Here is a 15793-nt window from a genome sequence, read left to right as displayed (position 1 = left end):
AGAAAAAGCTGTGCCCCCTCTCGACAGAGTGGCGTTTGCCAGGTGCGAAATTCATGCACATAAGCCAAAGCTGATTCATGCAGTTAGCGGCAAGGAATGTAATGGAACCATACGACCTGATAGCTGAAATGACAAGTCGGCCGTGCCGAGTAGCTGTGAGTCCATGACATGTATGCCAAAATATGCCGAGTTTTGATTCTGACTTTGCTTTAAGAGTGCCTGGTAGTAAACCGCAGGGCTTGTTTGCAGATTCTTTGCTTAATGATCTTCACACGCACATCACGTGATCCGGTCGGCTGGACCTATGCCGACGCGCGTTTCACCCGTGCGTCCAAGTTGCTTAACGGGCTTCGTCAGGGCGTGATATCCAAGGTGCACCTGTCACTCTATTTATACCTAGTGTCGTTTTGCGCCTCTACTGACGGGTGAAAGTATTGCAAGTATTTGCAAAGTATCAACAATTAAGGAAAAACCAAAATGTGTCTATATTCAAATATGAAGTAATAAAAAAGGATCTATCTTACTTTACATTGAAATTTAGAGAAATATAAAGGAGAAAATAATAAATATATTGATGTTGCAATCGTCTTTTTATTAAAAATTAACAGAATTTAGCCTACTATAGTACAAGACGCTAGAGAGTGTGTTCATTCACAGAAAACAGGCCATATCCAATTTGTCATTGAGGCCTGCAGGAAGCTGGGTACCCAAAACTGAGATCCACCTGCATTCCTTTTGGAGGAGAATTCTGTCATTATCCCCCCCTCTATTGTTGGTTATGCCCCTATCTATCCCGATAAAGGAGAGAGAGTCAGGATTACTGTCATGCATGTGTTCGTAATGTTTGGCAACGTTACTTTTCTGGTTCTTATATTTCACATCGTCCCGGTGCTCTGTTATCCGGTCTTTTATGGCCCTTCTCGTTTTTCCCACGTAATAACGCGGGCAGCTACACGAAAGAAGGTAAACAACCCCTTCCGTGTTGCAATTCACAAAGTGTTTTAGAGTATATGTTTTTCCTGTGTGTGTTGCAAATTGTTTGGTCTTAACCATATACTTGCATGCAACACATTTCCCACAGGGATGGTTGCCATAGGATCTGTGTTTGGACAACCAATTTTGTTGTTTAGGAGTCGACAAATATTGGCTCCTCACCAATTTGTCTTTAAGACTCGGTGCCCTTTTGGCTGTGATGTTTGGAAAATCCCCAACATCACGTGATACTGCTTCATCACTAGTCAAAGTGTGCCAGTTGTGTGCCAAAATCTGTTTTAATGAGGTCCAATGGCAATTATACTCAGTGACCAATCTAATTTTTGATGATTCACCAGTCTTGTCTTTGGGTACCAAAAGACTATCCCTATTCAGATGGGCCGCACCGGTTAGGGCTTGTTTCACTATCCTCTTTGAATATCCTCTATTCAAAAACCTTTTTTCCATTTCAGCCGCATGCTGATAGTACTTCCCTTTTGTGGAACAATTTCGGCGTAGCCTGAGAAATTGGCCCTTAGGGATACCCCTTTTTAGGTGGCTTGGGTGATGGCTAGAAGCGTGAAGAAGGCTATTAGTGGCCGTGCTTTTGCGATAGTTTTCTGTCATCAGGCAGCCATCTTTAATCTTCACATTTATATCCAAAAAGGATATTTCTTCCTTACTAAACTGTAGGGTAAGTGAGATATTACTCTTGTTCTTATTTAGAGAATTCACAAATTCTTTCAAGGTCTGCTCTGAGCCTTCCCAGACTAGGAAGACATCATCCACATATCGTAGCCATATGTGGATGTTCTCGTCGAAAAGGGGATTCTGGTACACTTCTTCCATTTCCCAGATGCCTAGATGGAGACACGCATAAGTGGGAGCACATGTTGCTCCCATAGCTGTGCCCTGTTGCTGGGAATATATCTTATTGTCAAACATAAATATGTTATTTGTAAGTGTGAATTTTAGCAGTTCAATCGCGAAGTCAGTATGTTGTACAGCACTCATACCTCTCGTCGATAGGAAATGCTTACATGCCCTAAGTCCTACTTCGTGTGGGATAGATGAATATAGTCCCTCCACGTCTAGGGTGACAAGGATGGCATTTTCGGGGAGCACCAACCTGTCAATCTTACGTAGGAAATCCGAGGTATCCATGATGTATGATGGAAGGGTGATGAGGTAGGGTCTAAGAAAGGAGTCCACGTAGTTGCCCAGATTTTCAGTAAGGCTGCCTATGCCAGCCACAATCGGTCTACCTGGAGGATGGTTGGCATTTTTGTGGATCTTAGGGATGCAGTAAAATACAGGCATCACCGGATGTTCTGGATATAGGTACTTAAATTCTGTGGAGGTTATAATATCCTTGCTTTTTGCTTCTTTCAAAATATTGAAAAGTGCAAATTGTAATGCAGGGATCGGGTTAAACGTTAAACTCTTGTAGAATGTTTTATCCAAGAGTTGACGTTTAACCTCCAAAGTATACATGTTTTCGTCCCAGAGAACCAAATTCCCACCCTTATCCGCGGGTTTTATTACAAAGCCCTTGGCATTCATTAGCTGGTTAAGTGCCTTTCTTTCAGATTTTGTTAGATTGTCATTGACCAATCCAGTGAAGGGTAGTCCTAGGATTTGTTTTTCAACTTCTCTGACGAAAATGTTCACAGCTGGTACCATGGATAGCTGTGGCATGTATTTGGATTTTGCCTTAAAATTAGAGTGAAACCTCTCATACTGGATGGAGTCTTCCATCTGTGAGGGGACATATTGGCTGCCTTCACTATCTGCCAAAAGACTCTGAAGGTTCAATATGCTAGATGTATCTTCTCTATTTAGAGCAACATCCTCCACTAGGTGTCTACTCTTTCCTTTCATAATTTGCGATAGTACAACCCGACGTGCAAATAGGTGTAGGTCTTTAATAAACTTAAACTTATTAAGTGAATTAGTAGGACAAAAGGTCAATCCTTTTTTTAAAACCTCTATATGTATGAGATTCAATTTGAAGGAGGATAGATTGATTATCTGAAGACCCTCTTCTGAATTATTCAATATCCCCTTCGACCCCGAAACCCTCGCGATCTGCCCCGAGGGTAGTTCGTTTGGTTCTGGTCGTAACTCCGTTGCCGTCGTTGTCTGGAGGGATACCTCCTCTCTTCTAAGTGTGTACCTGCTGCTTTTCCTCCTCCTTTTTCTTCCCCCTCTCCTCCTTCTCCTAAAAAAGACTGTGAGTTCCTACGGGTAGATCTTCGGTGCTCAGACTCTATATCTGACCCATCAGTACCCGAGTCGTAGGAACTTCTTTGTGGCAGATAATTATAAACTTTTTTATTTTTATAATCATCATTGTCTCGCGAGAATTTCCTACCTTTTCTTAATTTAATATCAGTTTGTAACCTTGATATTTGTTCTTTTATCTCCTCATTTAGTTTTGCAAAGTTTGTATTACTTGAAAAAGTGTTAACCAGTTTAAGTGATTCCTCTGCCTGAGTGATGGTCTTTTCTAGTCTTTCTTTGTTACGAATGACCATTTTTTTCATCAAAATGATGGAGCAGTCTGAGAGGCTGGAATTCCAACCTTCCATAAACTCTTCACCTCCCTCGTCTTCCCTCAGATTAGTCCCAGGGTCCAATCGAAGACGTAAACCCCTCGGGATGATGTTCATTTTAATATAATTCTCAAGGCTTGATGTCTCAGCCCTAAGTTTTACTTGTTTAACAAGTTGTTTTTTATAGCTTTTAAAAGCACCATAGATGTTGACTGGTGTATTGCTACTAGTATCCTGACTCTCTTCCAAATTGGATACAGATAGTGAAGCTGTAAGTTCAGCCTCCCAATTTTCATCTGAAAATGTAAATGCCATTCTAATAGCGTCTTGTAAAGTAATATATATGCCAAAACCTCACGGCTCAAAGCCGGAGACAAGGTATCCAGAATGCCAAAAGGAACCCCAAAGTTTTACCAGGGCAATGTATGATATTCCTGGTTATTTAGCTAGGGGATCTATCTCACCGGAGACCAGGGAAGCTAGGATAAACCTAAGTAGCCTGGTATAATAATAAAGAATATCGAGAAATAAATACGGGAGAGAAGCAAATGCTTTAAAATTTATATATAAGCTAGTGAACAAGGGTAACCTCCAATCGGTCCTTGTTGGTATTATAAGTACATATGGTGCAGGCCCTTAAATAGTATTATAATGTGTAATATAACAGAAGAACTCATCCTGGAAAATAGCCAGGTTGAAAAAAGACAGGGAAACAGCACTCTTTTGAAAAAACAATATTTTTACTAGCACGATTTATATACATAAGTGGTAAAGGGGATGGCAATCGGGAGTCCTGCCTCCACCCTTGAACCGCAAGGATAGGCAAAGTACACTGTGTGTAAGGTACAAAATAGTTTGCAACAACAATATTTATCAAAAAAACAAATATTTATAATGGGACCTTCCGAGTCCAATATACAAAACCTGACCGGTCAGGGGATGTGCGGAACAAGTTGCGCAATATGTAAATGCAGCACAATACAAAGCTGACTTTAGTAAAGCCTGTCACACTTCCTACACCCAGCTGCACACAGCACCTCTGTGAAGAGGTAATTGCTGGGCAGGTAAAACGTAGTAAGGGATCTAAGAAAGTGATGACAGCTTTATAACAAGCGGGATAAGCTAGTCAGATATACCTTGCAAACTGTACATAGAAGAATTTATATTCAGAGGGGAAGTGTATTCCTGGGATCAACTACACCCTGCTGCAGCCGACGCCTCACTCAGGAGGTATAGCGGTCGGGCAGGTAGAAAAATGGGATCTAAGTGATCTTAATGGAAACACGCCCTCAGGATATGTACATAAGTAGATAGACCAGACATTTAAATCTTCATGTATGGATGACATGTATTGCAGACAAGGTATAGGTAAGTACATTCAAGAAAACAGCGTTATTGCATGCCATGCAGAAAAGCAATTAGGTGTGTTAGTATTCAGCATATGTCTGTCCATTTTAAGTTCCTAGAAAAAGCTGTGCCCCCTCTCGACAGAGTGGCGCTTGCCAGGTGCGAAATTCATGCACATAAGCCAAAGCTGATTCATGCAGTTAGCGGCAAGGAATGTAATGGAACCATACGACCTGATAGCTGAAATGACAAGTCGGCCGTGCCGAGTAGCTGTGAGTCCATGACATGTATGCCAAAATATGCCGAGTTTTGATTCTGACTTTGCTTTAAGAGTGCCTGGTAGTAAACCGCAGGGCTTGTTTGCAGATTCTTTGCTTAATGATCTTCACACGCACATCACGTGATCCGGTCGGCTGGACCTATGCCGACGCGCGTTTCACCCGTGCGTCCAAGTTGCTTAACGGGCTTCGTCAGGGCGTGATATCCAAGGTGCACCTGTCACTCTATTTATACCTAGTGTCGTTTTGCGCCTCTACTGACGGGTGAAAGTATTGCAAGTATTTGCAAAGTATCAACAATTAAGGAAAAACCAAAATGTGTCTATATTCAAATATGAAGTAATAAAAAAGGATCTATCTTACTTTACATTGAAATTTAGAGAAATATAAAGGAGAAAATAATAAATATATTGATGTTGCAATCGTCTTTTTATTAAAAATTAACAGAATTTAGCCTACTATAGTACAAGACGCTAGAGAGTGTGTTCATTCACAGAAAACAGGCCATATCCAATTTGTCATTGAGGCCTGCAGGAAGCTGGGTACCCAAAACTGAGATCCACCTGCATTCCTTTTGGAGGAGAATTCTGTCATTATCCCCCCCTCTGTCTGCAATACATGTCATCCATACATGAAGATTTAAATGTCTGGTCTATCTACTTATGTACATATCCTGAGGGCGTGTTTCCATTAAGATCACTTAGATCCCATTTTTCTACCTGCCCGACCGCTATACCTCCTGAGTGAGGCGTCGGCTGCAGCAGGGTGTAGTTGATCCCAGGAATACACTTCCCCTCTGAATATAAATTCTTCTATGTACAGTTTGCAAGGTATATCTGACTAGCTTATCCCGCTTGTTATAAAGCTGTCATCACTTTCTTAGATCCCTTACTACGTTTTACCTGCCCAGCAATTACCTCTTCACAGAGGTGCTGTGTGCAGCTGGGTGTAGGAAGTGTGACAGGCTTTACTAAAGTCAGCTTTGTATTGTGCTGCATTTACATATTGCGCAACTTGTTCCGCACATCCCCTGACCGGTCAGGTTTTGTATATTGGACTCGGAAGGTCCCATTATAAATATTTGTTTTTTTGATAAATATTGTTGTTGCAAACTATTTTGTACCTTACACACAGTGTACTTTGCCTATCCTTGCGGTTCAAGGGTGGAGGCAGGACTCCCGATTGCCATCCCCTTTACCACTTATGTATATAAATCGTGCTAGTAAAAATATTGTTTTTTCAAAAGAGTGCTGTTTCCCTGTCTTTTTTCAACCTGGCTATTTTCCAGGATGAGTTCTTCTGTTATATTACACATTATAATACTATTTAAGGGCCTGCACCATATGTACTTATAATACCAACAAGGACCGATTGGAGGTTACCCTTGTTCACTAGCTTATATATAAATTTTAAAGCATTTGCTTCTCTCCCGTATTTATTTCTCGATATTCTTTATTATTATACCAGGCTACTTAGGTTTATCCTAGCTTCCCTGGTCTCCGGTGAGATAGATCCCCTAGCTAAATAACCAGGAATATCATACATTGCCCTGGTAAAACTTTGGGGTTCCTTTTGGCATTCTGGATACCTTGTCTCCGGCTTTGAGCCGTGAGGTTTTGGCATATATATTACTTTACAAGACGCTATTAGAATGGCATTTACATTTTCAGATGAAAATTGGGAGGCTGAACTTACAGCTTCACTATCTGTATCCAATTTGGAAGAGAGTCAGGATACTAGTAGCAATACACCAGTCAACATCTATGGTGCTTTTAAAAGCTATAAAAAACAACTTGTTAAACAAGTAAAACTTAGGGCTGAGACATCAAGCCTTGAGAATTATATTAAAATGAACATCATCCCGAGGGGTTTACGTCTTCGATTGGACCCTGGGACTAATCTGAGGGAAGACGAGGGAGGTGAAGAGTTTATGGAAGGTTGGAATTCCAGCCTCTCAGACTGCTCCATCATTTTGATGAAAAAAATGGTCATTCGTAACAAAGAAAGACTAGAAAAGACCATCACTCAGGCAGAGGAATCACTTAAACTGGTTAACACTTTTTCAAGTAATACAAACTTTGCAAAACTAAATGAGGAGATAAAAGAACAAATATCAAGGTTACAAACTGATATTAAATTAAGAAAAGGTAGGAAATTCTCGCGAGACAATGATGATTATAAAAATAAAAAAGTTTATAATTATCTGCCACAAAGAAGTTCCTACGACTCGGGTACTGATGGGTCAGATATAGAGTCTGAGCACCGAAGATCTACCCGTAGGAACTCACAGTCTTTTTTAGGAGAAGGAGGAGAGGGGGAAGAAAAAGGAGGAGGAAAAGCAGCAGGTACACACTTAGAAGAGAGGAGGTATCCCTCCAGACAACGACGGCAACGGAGTTACGACCAGAACCAAACGAACTACCCTCGGGGCAGATCGCGAGGGTTTCGGGGTCGAAGGGGATATTGAATAATTCAGAAGAGGGTCTTCAGATAATCAATCTATCCTCCTTCAAATTGAATCTCATACATATAGAGGTTTTAAAAAAAGGATTGACCTTTTGTCCTACTAATTCACTTAATAAGTTTAAGTTTATTAAAGACCTACACCTATTTGCACGTCGGGTTGTACTATCGCAAATTATGAAAGGAAAGAGTAGACACCTAGTGGAGGATGTTGCTCTAAATAGAGAAGATACATCTAGCATATTGAACCTTCAGAGTCTTTTGGCAGATAGTGAAGGCAGCCAATATGTCCCCTCACAGATGGAAGACTCCATCCAGTATGAGAGGTTTCACTCTAATTTTAAGGCAAAATCCAAATACATGCCACAGCTATCCATGGTACCAGCTGTGAACATTTTCGTCAGAGAAGTTGAAAAACAAATCCTAGGACTACCCTTCACTGGATTGGTCAATGACAATCTAACAAAATCTGAAAGAAAGGCACTTAACCAGCTAATGAATGCCAAGGGCTTTGTAATAAAACCCGCGGATAAGGGTGGGAATTTGGTTCTCTGGGACGAAAACATGTATACTTTGGAGGTTAAACGTCAACTCTTGGATAAAACATTCTACAAGAGTTTAACGTTTAACCCGATCCCTGCATTACAATTTGCACTTTTCAATATTTTGAAAGAAGCAAAAAGCAAGGATATTATAACCTCCACAGAATTTAAGTACCTATATCCAGAACATCCGGTGATGCCTGTATTTTACTGCATCCCTAAGATCCACAAAAATGCCAACCATCCTCCAGGTAGACCGATTGTGGCTGGCATAGGCAGCCTTACTGAAAATCTGGGCAACTACGTGGACTCCTTTCTTAGACCCTACCTCATCACCCTTCCATCATACATCATGGATACCTCGGATTTCCTACGTAAGATTGACAGGTTGGTGCTCCCCGAAAATGCCATCCTTGTCACCCTAGACGTGGAGGGACTATATTCATCTATCCCACACGAAGTAGGACTTAGGGCATGTAAGCATTTCCTATCGACGAGAGGTATGAGTGCTGTACAACATACTGACTTCGCGATTGAACTGCTAAAATTCACACTTACAAATAACATATTTATGTTTGACAATAAGATATATTCCCAGCAACAGGGCACAGCTATGGGAGCAACATGTGCTCCCACTTATGCGTGTCTCCATCTAGGCATCTGGGAAATGGAAGAAGTGTACCAGAATCCCCTTTTCGACGAGAACATCCACATATGGCTACGATATGTGGATGATGTCTTCCTAGTCTGGGAAGGCTCAGAGCAGACCTTGAAAGAATTTGTGAATTCTCTAAATAAGAACAAGAGTAATATCTCACTTACCCTACAGTTTAGTAAGGAAGAAATATCCTTTTTGGATATAAATGTGAAGATTAAAGATGGCTGCCTGATGACAGAAAACTATCGCAAAAGCACGGCCACTAATAGCCTTCTTCACGCTTCTAGCCATCACCCAAGCCACCTAAAAAGGGGTATCCCTAAGGGCCAATTTCTCAGGCTACGCCGAAATTGTTCCACAAAAGGGAAGTACTATCAGCATGCGGCTGAAATGGAAAAAAGGTTTTTGAATAGAGGATATTCAAAGAGGATAGTGAAACAAGCCCTAACCGGTGCGGCCCATCTGAATAGGGATAGTCTTTTGGTACCCAAAGACAAGACTGGTGAATCATCAAAAATTAGATTGGTCACTGAGTATAATTGCCATTGGACCTCATTAAAACAGATTTTGGCACACAACTGGCACACTTTGACTAGTGATGAAGCAGTATCACGTGATGTTGGGGATTTTCCAAACATCACAGCCAAAAGGGCACCGAGTCTTAAAGACAAATTGGTGAGGAGCCAATATTTGTCGACTCCTAAACAACAAAATTGGTTGTCCAAACACAGATCCTATGGCAACCATCCCTGTGGGAAATGTGTTGCATGCAAGTATATGGTTAAGACCAAACAATTTGCAACACACACAGGAAAAACATATACTCTAAAACACTTTGTGAATTGCAACACGGAAGGGGTTGTTTACCTTCTTTCGTGTAGCTGCCCGCGTTATTACGTGGGAAAAACGAGAAGGGCCATAAAAGACCGGATAACAGAGCACCGGGACGATGTGAAATATAAGAACCAGAAAAGTAACGTTGCCAAACATTACGAACACATGCATGACAGTAATCCTGACTCTCTCTCCTTTATCGGGATAGATAGGGGCATAACCAACAATAGAGGGGGGGATAATGACAGAATTCTCCTCCAAAAGGAATGCAGGTGGATCTCAGTTTTGGGTACCCAGCTTCCTGCAGGCCTCAATGACAAATTGGATATGGCCTGTTTTCTGTGAATGAACACACTCTCTAGCGTCTTGTACTATAGTAGGCTAAATTCTGTTAATTTTTAATAAAAAGACGATTGCAACATCAATATATTTATTATTTTCTCCTTTATATTTCTCTAAATTTCAATGTAAAGTAAGATAGATCCTTTTTTATTACTTCATATTTGAATATAGACACATTTTGGTTTTTCCTTAATTGTTGATACTTTGCAAATACTTGCAATACTTTCACCCGTCAGTAGAGGCGCAAAACGACACTAGGTATAAATAGAGTGACAGGTGCACCTTGGATATCACGCCCTGACGAAGCCCGTTAAGCAACTTGGACGCACGGGTGAAACGCGCGTCGGCATAGGTCCAGCCGACCGGATCACGTGATGTGCGTGTGAAGATCATTAAGCAAAGAATCTGCAAACAAGCCCTGCGGTTTACTACCAGGCACTCTTAAAGCAAAGTCAGAATCAAAACTCGGCATATTTTGGCATACATGTCATGGACTCACAGCTACTCGGCACGGCCGACTTGTCATTTCAGCTATCAGGTCGTATGGTTCCATTACATTCCTTGCCGCTAACTGCATGAATCAGCTTTGGCTTATGTGCATGAATTTCGCACCTGGCAAACGCCACTCTGTCGAGAGGGGGCACAGCTTTTTCTAGGAACTTAAAATGGACAGACATATGCTGAATACTAACACACCTAATTGCTTTTCTGCATGGCATGCAATAACGCTGTTTTCTTGAATGTACTTACCTATACCTTGTCTGCAATACATGTCATCCATACATGAAGATTTAAATGTCTGGTCTATCTACTTATGTACATATCCTGAGGGCGTGTTTCCATTAAGATCACTTAGATCCCATTTTTCTACCTGCCCGACCGCTATACCTCCTGAGTGAGGCGTCGGCTGCAGCAGGGTGTAGTTGATCCCAGGAATACACTTCCCCTCTGAATATAAATTCTTCTATGTACAGTTTGCAAGGTATATCTGACTAGCTTATCCCGCTTGTTATAAAGCTGTCATCACTTTCTTAGATCCCTTACTACGTTTTACCTGCCCAGCAATTACCTCTTCACAGAGGTGCTGTGTGCAGCTGGGTGTAGGAAGTGTGACAGGCTTTACTAAAGTCAGCTTTGTATTGTGCTGCATTTACATATTGCGCAACTTGTTCCGCACATCCCCTGACCGGTCAGGTTTTGTATATTGGACTCGGAAGGTCCCATTATAAATATTTGTTTTTTTGATAAATATTGTTGTTGCAAACTATTTTGTACCTTACACACAGTGTACTTTGCCTATCCTTGCGGTTCAAGGGTGGAGGCAGGACTCCCGATTGCCATCCCCTTTACCACTTATGTATATAAATCGTGCTAGTAAAAATATTGTTTTTTCAAAAGAGTGCTGTTTCCCTGTCTTTTTTCAACCTGGCTATTTTCCAGGATGAGTTCTTCTGTTATATTACACATTATAATACTATTTAAGGGCCTGCACCATATGTACTTATAATACCAACAAGGACCGATTGGAGGTTACCCTTGTTCACTAGCTTATATATAAATTTTAAAGCATTTGCTTCTCTCCCGTATTTATTTCTACATATATATATATATATATATATATATATATATATATATGCACACACACATGCACATTTATATACATATATATATATATACACACACACACACACACATATATATATATATATATATATATATATTCTATAGAATAACATAGGAACTGAAAAGATTGAGGAGGCTGGAGAGGGTTGTTAGTAAAGGCTGTGACACACTGCAAGCTTTGCATCGCTTCTGAAGTTCAGATATTTCAACTGAGCGCTCAACTATGCGACCTGACGCGGCTGAGCGTGCAGACATGAAAAGGCAGGACACACTGAGCACACACAGTCGCATCATTACGCCGCGCACCGCGCTTCTCTTAGTGCGTCACAGCCTTAAGTGTACCCAGGTGTTTCTCAGCTTTGGTTCTCATTACTAATAATCAGATTTGAAGGCTTTGCCTGCTAGAGCGCAGGTGGGTGATTGCAGTTATTGAGGCACTGAGTAATAAATAATACAAATAAATAATAATTATAAAGCAGGACTTTACAAGAACCATGTATTCCCCTACAAATGCACGCATATATATATAGACATGGGACCCCTCATTTGCACTTTTTCATTACCTATAGCTATTGAGCAATTGTAATGATGAAATCACATAAGTGCGAGTTTTTGTTTATTGGTGATTGTAGTCTGCTACGCACTCTGATAACTTTGTGTTTTCTGTAAAACTATGTATCGGAATCACAAATATTTTTTGTTAAATTGTTTTATTGACTGAGAGCTCTGCGGTTTGGGTCTATACTGTATTGCTTGTCCAGTAGAAGACATCCCTTGCTACACGTGTCCAGGCTAAAACGTATGACCTCAGTTTTGTATTTATACATAACTGGTATCTTGTTTTCTTACAGTATTTACAGCCAACCTGCCCTAAGCAACATGACATGAGGATATCCAAATCTATGGGAGATATTTTGGGGTCTTTATACAAAGATGCTGGAAAGAGTCGGAAATACTCAACAGGCAAGTACATGCACAGAACACTGGTGATATTAAAGGGCCAGGAAAGTCTAATTTAAATGTTCAGTATACAATTAAAATAAAAACAACTTTCCCAATTTACTTTTATTCTGTTATTAAAGGGACATGAAACACAACATTTTTCTTTCATGATATAGTTAGAACATACCATTTTAAATAACTTTTCAGTTTACTTCTATTATCAAATTTGCTTCATTCTTTTGGTATCATTTGTTGAGGGAGCAGAAATGCACTACTGGTTTGTAACTAAACACATGGGTGAGCCAATGACAATCTGTATAAATATGCAGCCACCAATCAGCAGCTAGAACCTAGGGTCTTTGCTGCTCCTGAGCTTACCTAGATAAACCTTTCAGCAAACGATAACAAGAGAAGGAAGCAAATTAAATATTATAAGTAAATTGGAAAGTTGTTTTAAACTGTATGTTCTATCTAAATCATGAGTGTGTTATTATGACTTTACTGTCCCTTTAAATTAAACTCTCATACTGAGGTAGGCTCAGGAGCGTATATGATTCTAGAGCATTATATGGAAACTGTGTTTTTAGCAATTTTTGTAACAATGGCATAGATGTAGTGTTTAAGGTAGGTGCACACTCCTGAGCATACGTTTCTTATGGAAAGGTATCAAGAAAAAAAAAAAAAAGAAGAGAAATAAGAGATTAACAATAGAAGTAAACTGGATTTTTTTTTAAATTATAGACCATATTTGAATCCTAAAAGTTTTGAGGTCTACAACTATTAAAATCTCAGATTATTTAAGTCGCAGATCACATGACACAACTTGTTGCAATACCCCCTCATAAATAAATTGTATCTGTACCTTAAGGCTGTGACACACTGCAAGCGGAGCGGCGTGCAGGGCGTAGATGCGGCTGTGCGCGCTCAGTGTGTCTTGCCTTTTCATCTCTGAGCACTCTGCTGCGTCAGGTCGCGTAGCTAAGCGCTCAGAGATGAAATATTTGAACTTCAGAAGCGATGTGACGCGGTGCGAAGCAGCTGCATCGCCTTGCGCCGCATCGCTTGCAGTGTGTCACAGCCTTAATGCAAATACATCAAAAGAAGATAGAGCATAGAATCTGTGCTGAAAGAGTTGACTATTTGTGACTAAGGGGCATATGTATCAAGCTCCGAATGGAGCTTGATGCTCCGTGTTTCTGGCGAGCCTGCAGACTCGCCACAAACAGCAGTTATGATGAAGCAGCGGTCACAAAGACCGCAGCTCCATAACCCTGTCCGCCTGCTCTGAGCAGATCGAGTACGATCTGGTTGATTGACACCCCCCTGCTGGTGGCCTATTGGCGTATTGCTCGCTGTATTCAGCGAGGTCTTGCGGACCTGATCCGCACTGTCGGATCAGGTCTGACAGACCTTGATAAATAGAGGCCTATGTATGTGAAGAATTAGGGCAGGTAGAATAGTGTGTACGGCTATCTAGAGTTTAGCATTTTACACTGTGACTCAAAATAAACATCAACATCTGGGATTGAGTTAATATATTAATTGAGTGGACAGAATTTCTCAACCAGCAGGAAGACAAGTTTCTCAAGTAGAAAACCTATCCGCCTGCGATACAGAACCACTCAGCAGCTCCTGCTCTCGCGCAATGTGTAGTTGTACAGTTTGGGATGATTTATTTCCACCACCTCAGAGGTAGAACTGCTTGGTAATGTGTCAGAAGCTGCCAATGTAGCTTGATTAATTCCCCCCAAAGGTTGATTTTTATATTGTGTTACCTACAGCTATTGTGTCTTCTTATTGTCCTCAAGGGCTGCAATCATTAGATTCTTTGTTGTTCTACTTTATTGAGCTGTACAGAAGCCACTCCCCCCCGCCACTTTGGTAATAATCAGAGCATGCGCCTCTGCTCAGGATGAGTCGCGCATGTGCAGTTGTTCAGAAAACAAATAAAATAAATTATGAAGTCCTGCAGATAATCAACATTCATTTAAAACATAACAATTTGGCTGAGATTTGTTATTCTTAATGAATGTGCCAAAATATTCTCCTATTACTCATTAAAATATGACAAACATTTGCATTGTTAATCACTATCAGTTAGATTACGAGTTGTGCGTTATGAGTGAAAAAGCAGCGTTATGGTTCTTTTTCACTACCGCTGGTATTATGAGTCTTGCAGGTATAGCTGTACCACACACCTTTTTGGCCGTAATGCAAAGTAACTACCGCACCTTTCAAAAAGTCCTTTTTCAAAGGGACTTCCATAGCGCTGGTATTACGAGTTTGCCTGTCCGTCCAAAAAGTGAGCGGTACAGCCTATAACTACAAGATCTGTACCGCCACCTGAAAGTCAGTAGTTATGAGTTTTATGTTACAAAGCTGTACCATAAAACTCATAACTAAACTGCTACAAAGTACACTAACACCCATAAACTACCTATTAACCCCTAAACCGAGGCCCTCCCGCATCGCAAACACTAAAATAAAATGATTAACCTCTAATCTGCCGCTCCGGACATCGCTGCCAGTATAATAAACATAATAACCCCTAAACCGCTGCACTCCCGCATCACAAACACTAGTTAAATATTATTAACCCCTAATCTGCTGCCCCAGTTCTTTTACATGCCCAAACCCTTAGCTAAAAATTAAACCCACCCAATAAACCCTTAATAAAACCTAATACTAACCCCCCGAAGATCCACTTACAGTTTTCGAGGACCGGACATCCATCCTCATCCAGCCGGGAGAAGTGTTCATCCAAGCGACAAGAAGTCCTCAACGAAGCCGGGAGAAGTCTATATCCAAGCGGCAAGAAGTCGTCCTCCAGGCGGGCAGAAGTCTTCATCCAGACGGCATCTTATATCTTCATCCATCTGGCGCGGAGCGGCTCCATGTTCAAGACATCCAGCGCGGAGCATCCTCTTCATACAGTCCCAGCTGTACACTGAAGGTTGCCTTTAAGGGACGTCATCCAAGATGGCGTCCCTTGAATTCCGATTGGCTGATAGAATTCTATCAGCCAATCGGAATTAAAGGGGAAAAAATCCTATTGGCTGATGCAATCAACTAATAGGATTGAGCTTCAGTCAATGGGATTGAGCTTGCATTCTATTGGCTGTTCTGCCCGCCTGGAGGACGACTTCTTGCCGCTTGGATGAAGACTCCCGGCTTCGTTGAGGACTTCTTGCCACTTGGATGAAGATTTCTCCTGGCTGGATGAGGATGGATGTCCGA

At 41.0% G+C, this 15793-nt stretch overlaps 1 protein-coding gene across 2 annotated transcripts in view; it reads left to right on the top strand.

The window, feature by feature from the left end:
- Window positions 1-15793, top strand: part of LOC128660130 (mitogen-activated protein kinase kinase kinase 3) — a 256117-nt gene that overhangs the window by 218938 nt on the left and 21386 nt on the right. For both annotated transcript variants that reach the window (XM_053713777.1, XM_053713776.1), the window contains exon 7: window positions 12466-12577. In XM_053713777.1, coding sequence (XP_053569752.1) covers window positions 12466-12577 — 112 coding nt within the window. The remainder of the gene's footprint in view (window positions 1-12465; window positions 12578-15793) is intronic.

Source organism: Bombina bombina, chromosome 5, assembly GCF_027579735.1.
Source record: "Bombina bombina isolate aBomBom1 chromosome 5, aBomBom1.pri, whole genome shotgun sequence".
NCBI lineage: Eukaryota > Metazoa > Chordata > Amphibia > Anura > Bombinatoridae > Bombina > Bombina bombina.
The sequence above is the reverse complement of the archived record's forward strand: the minus strand, read 5'-3'. Positions and strand labels throughout refer to the sequence as shown.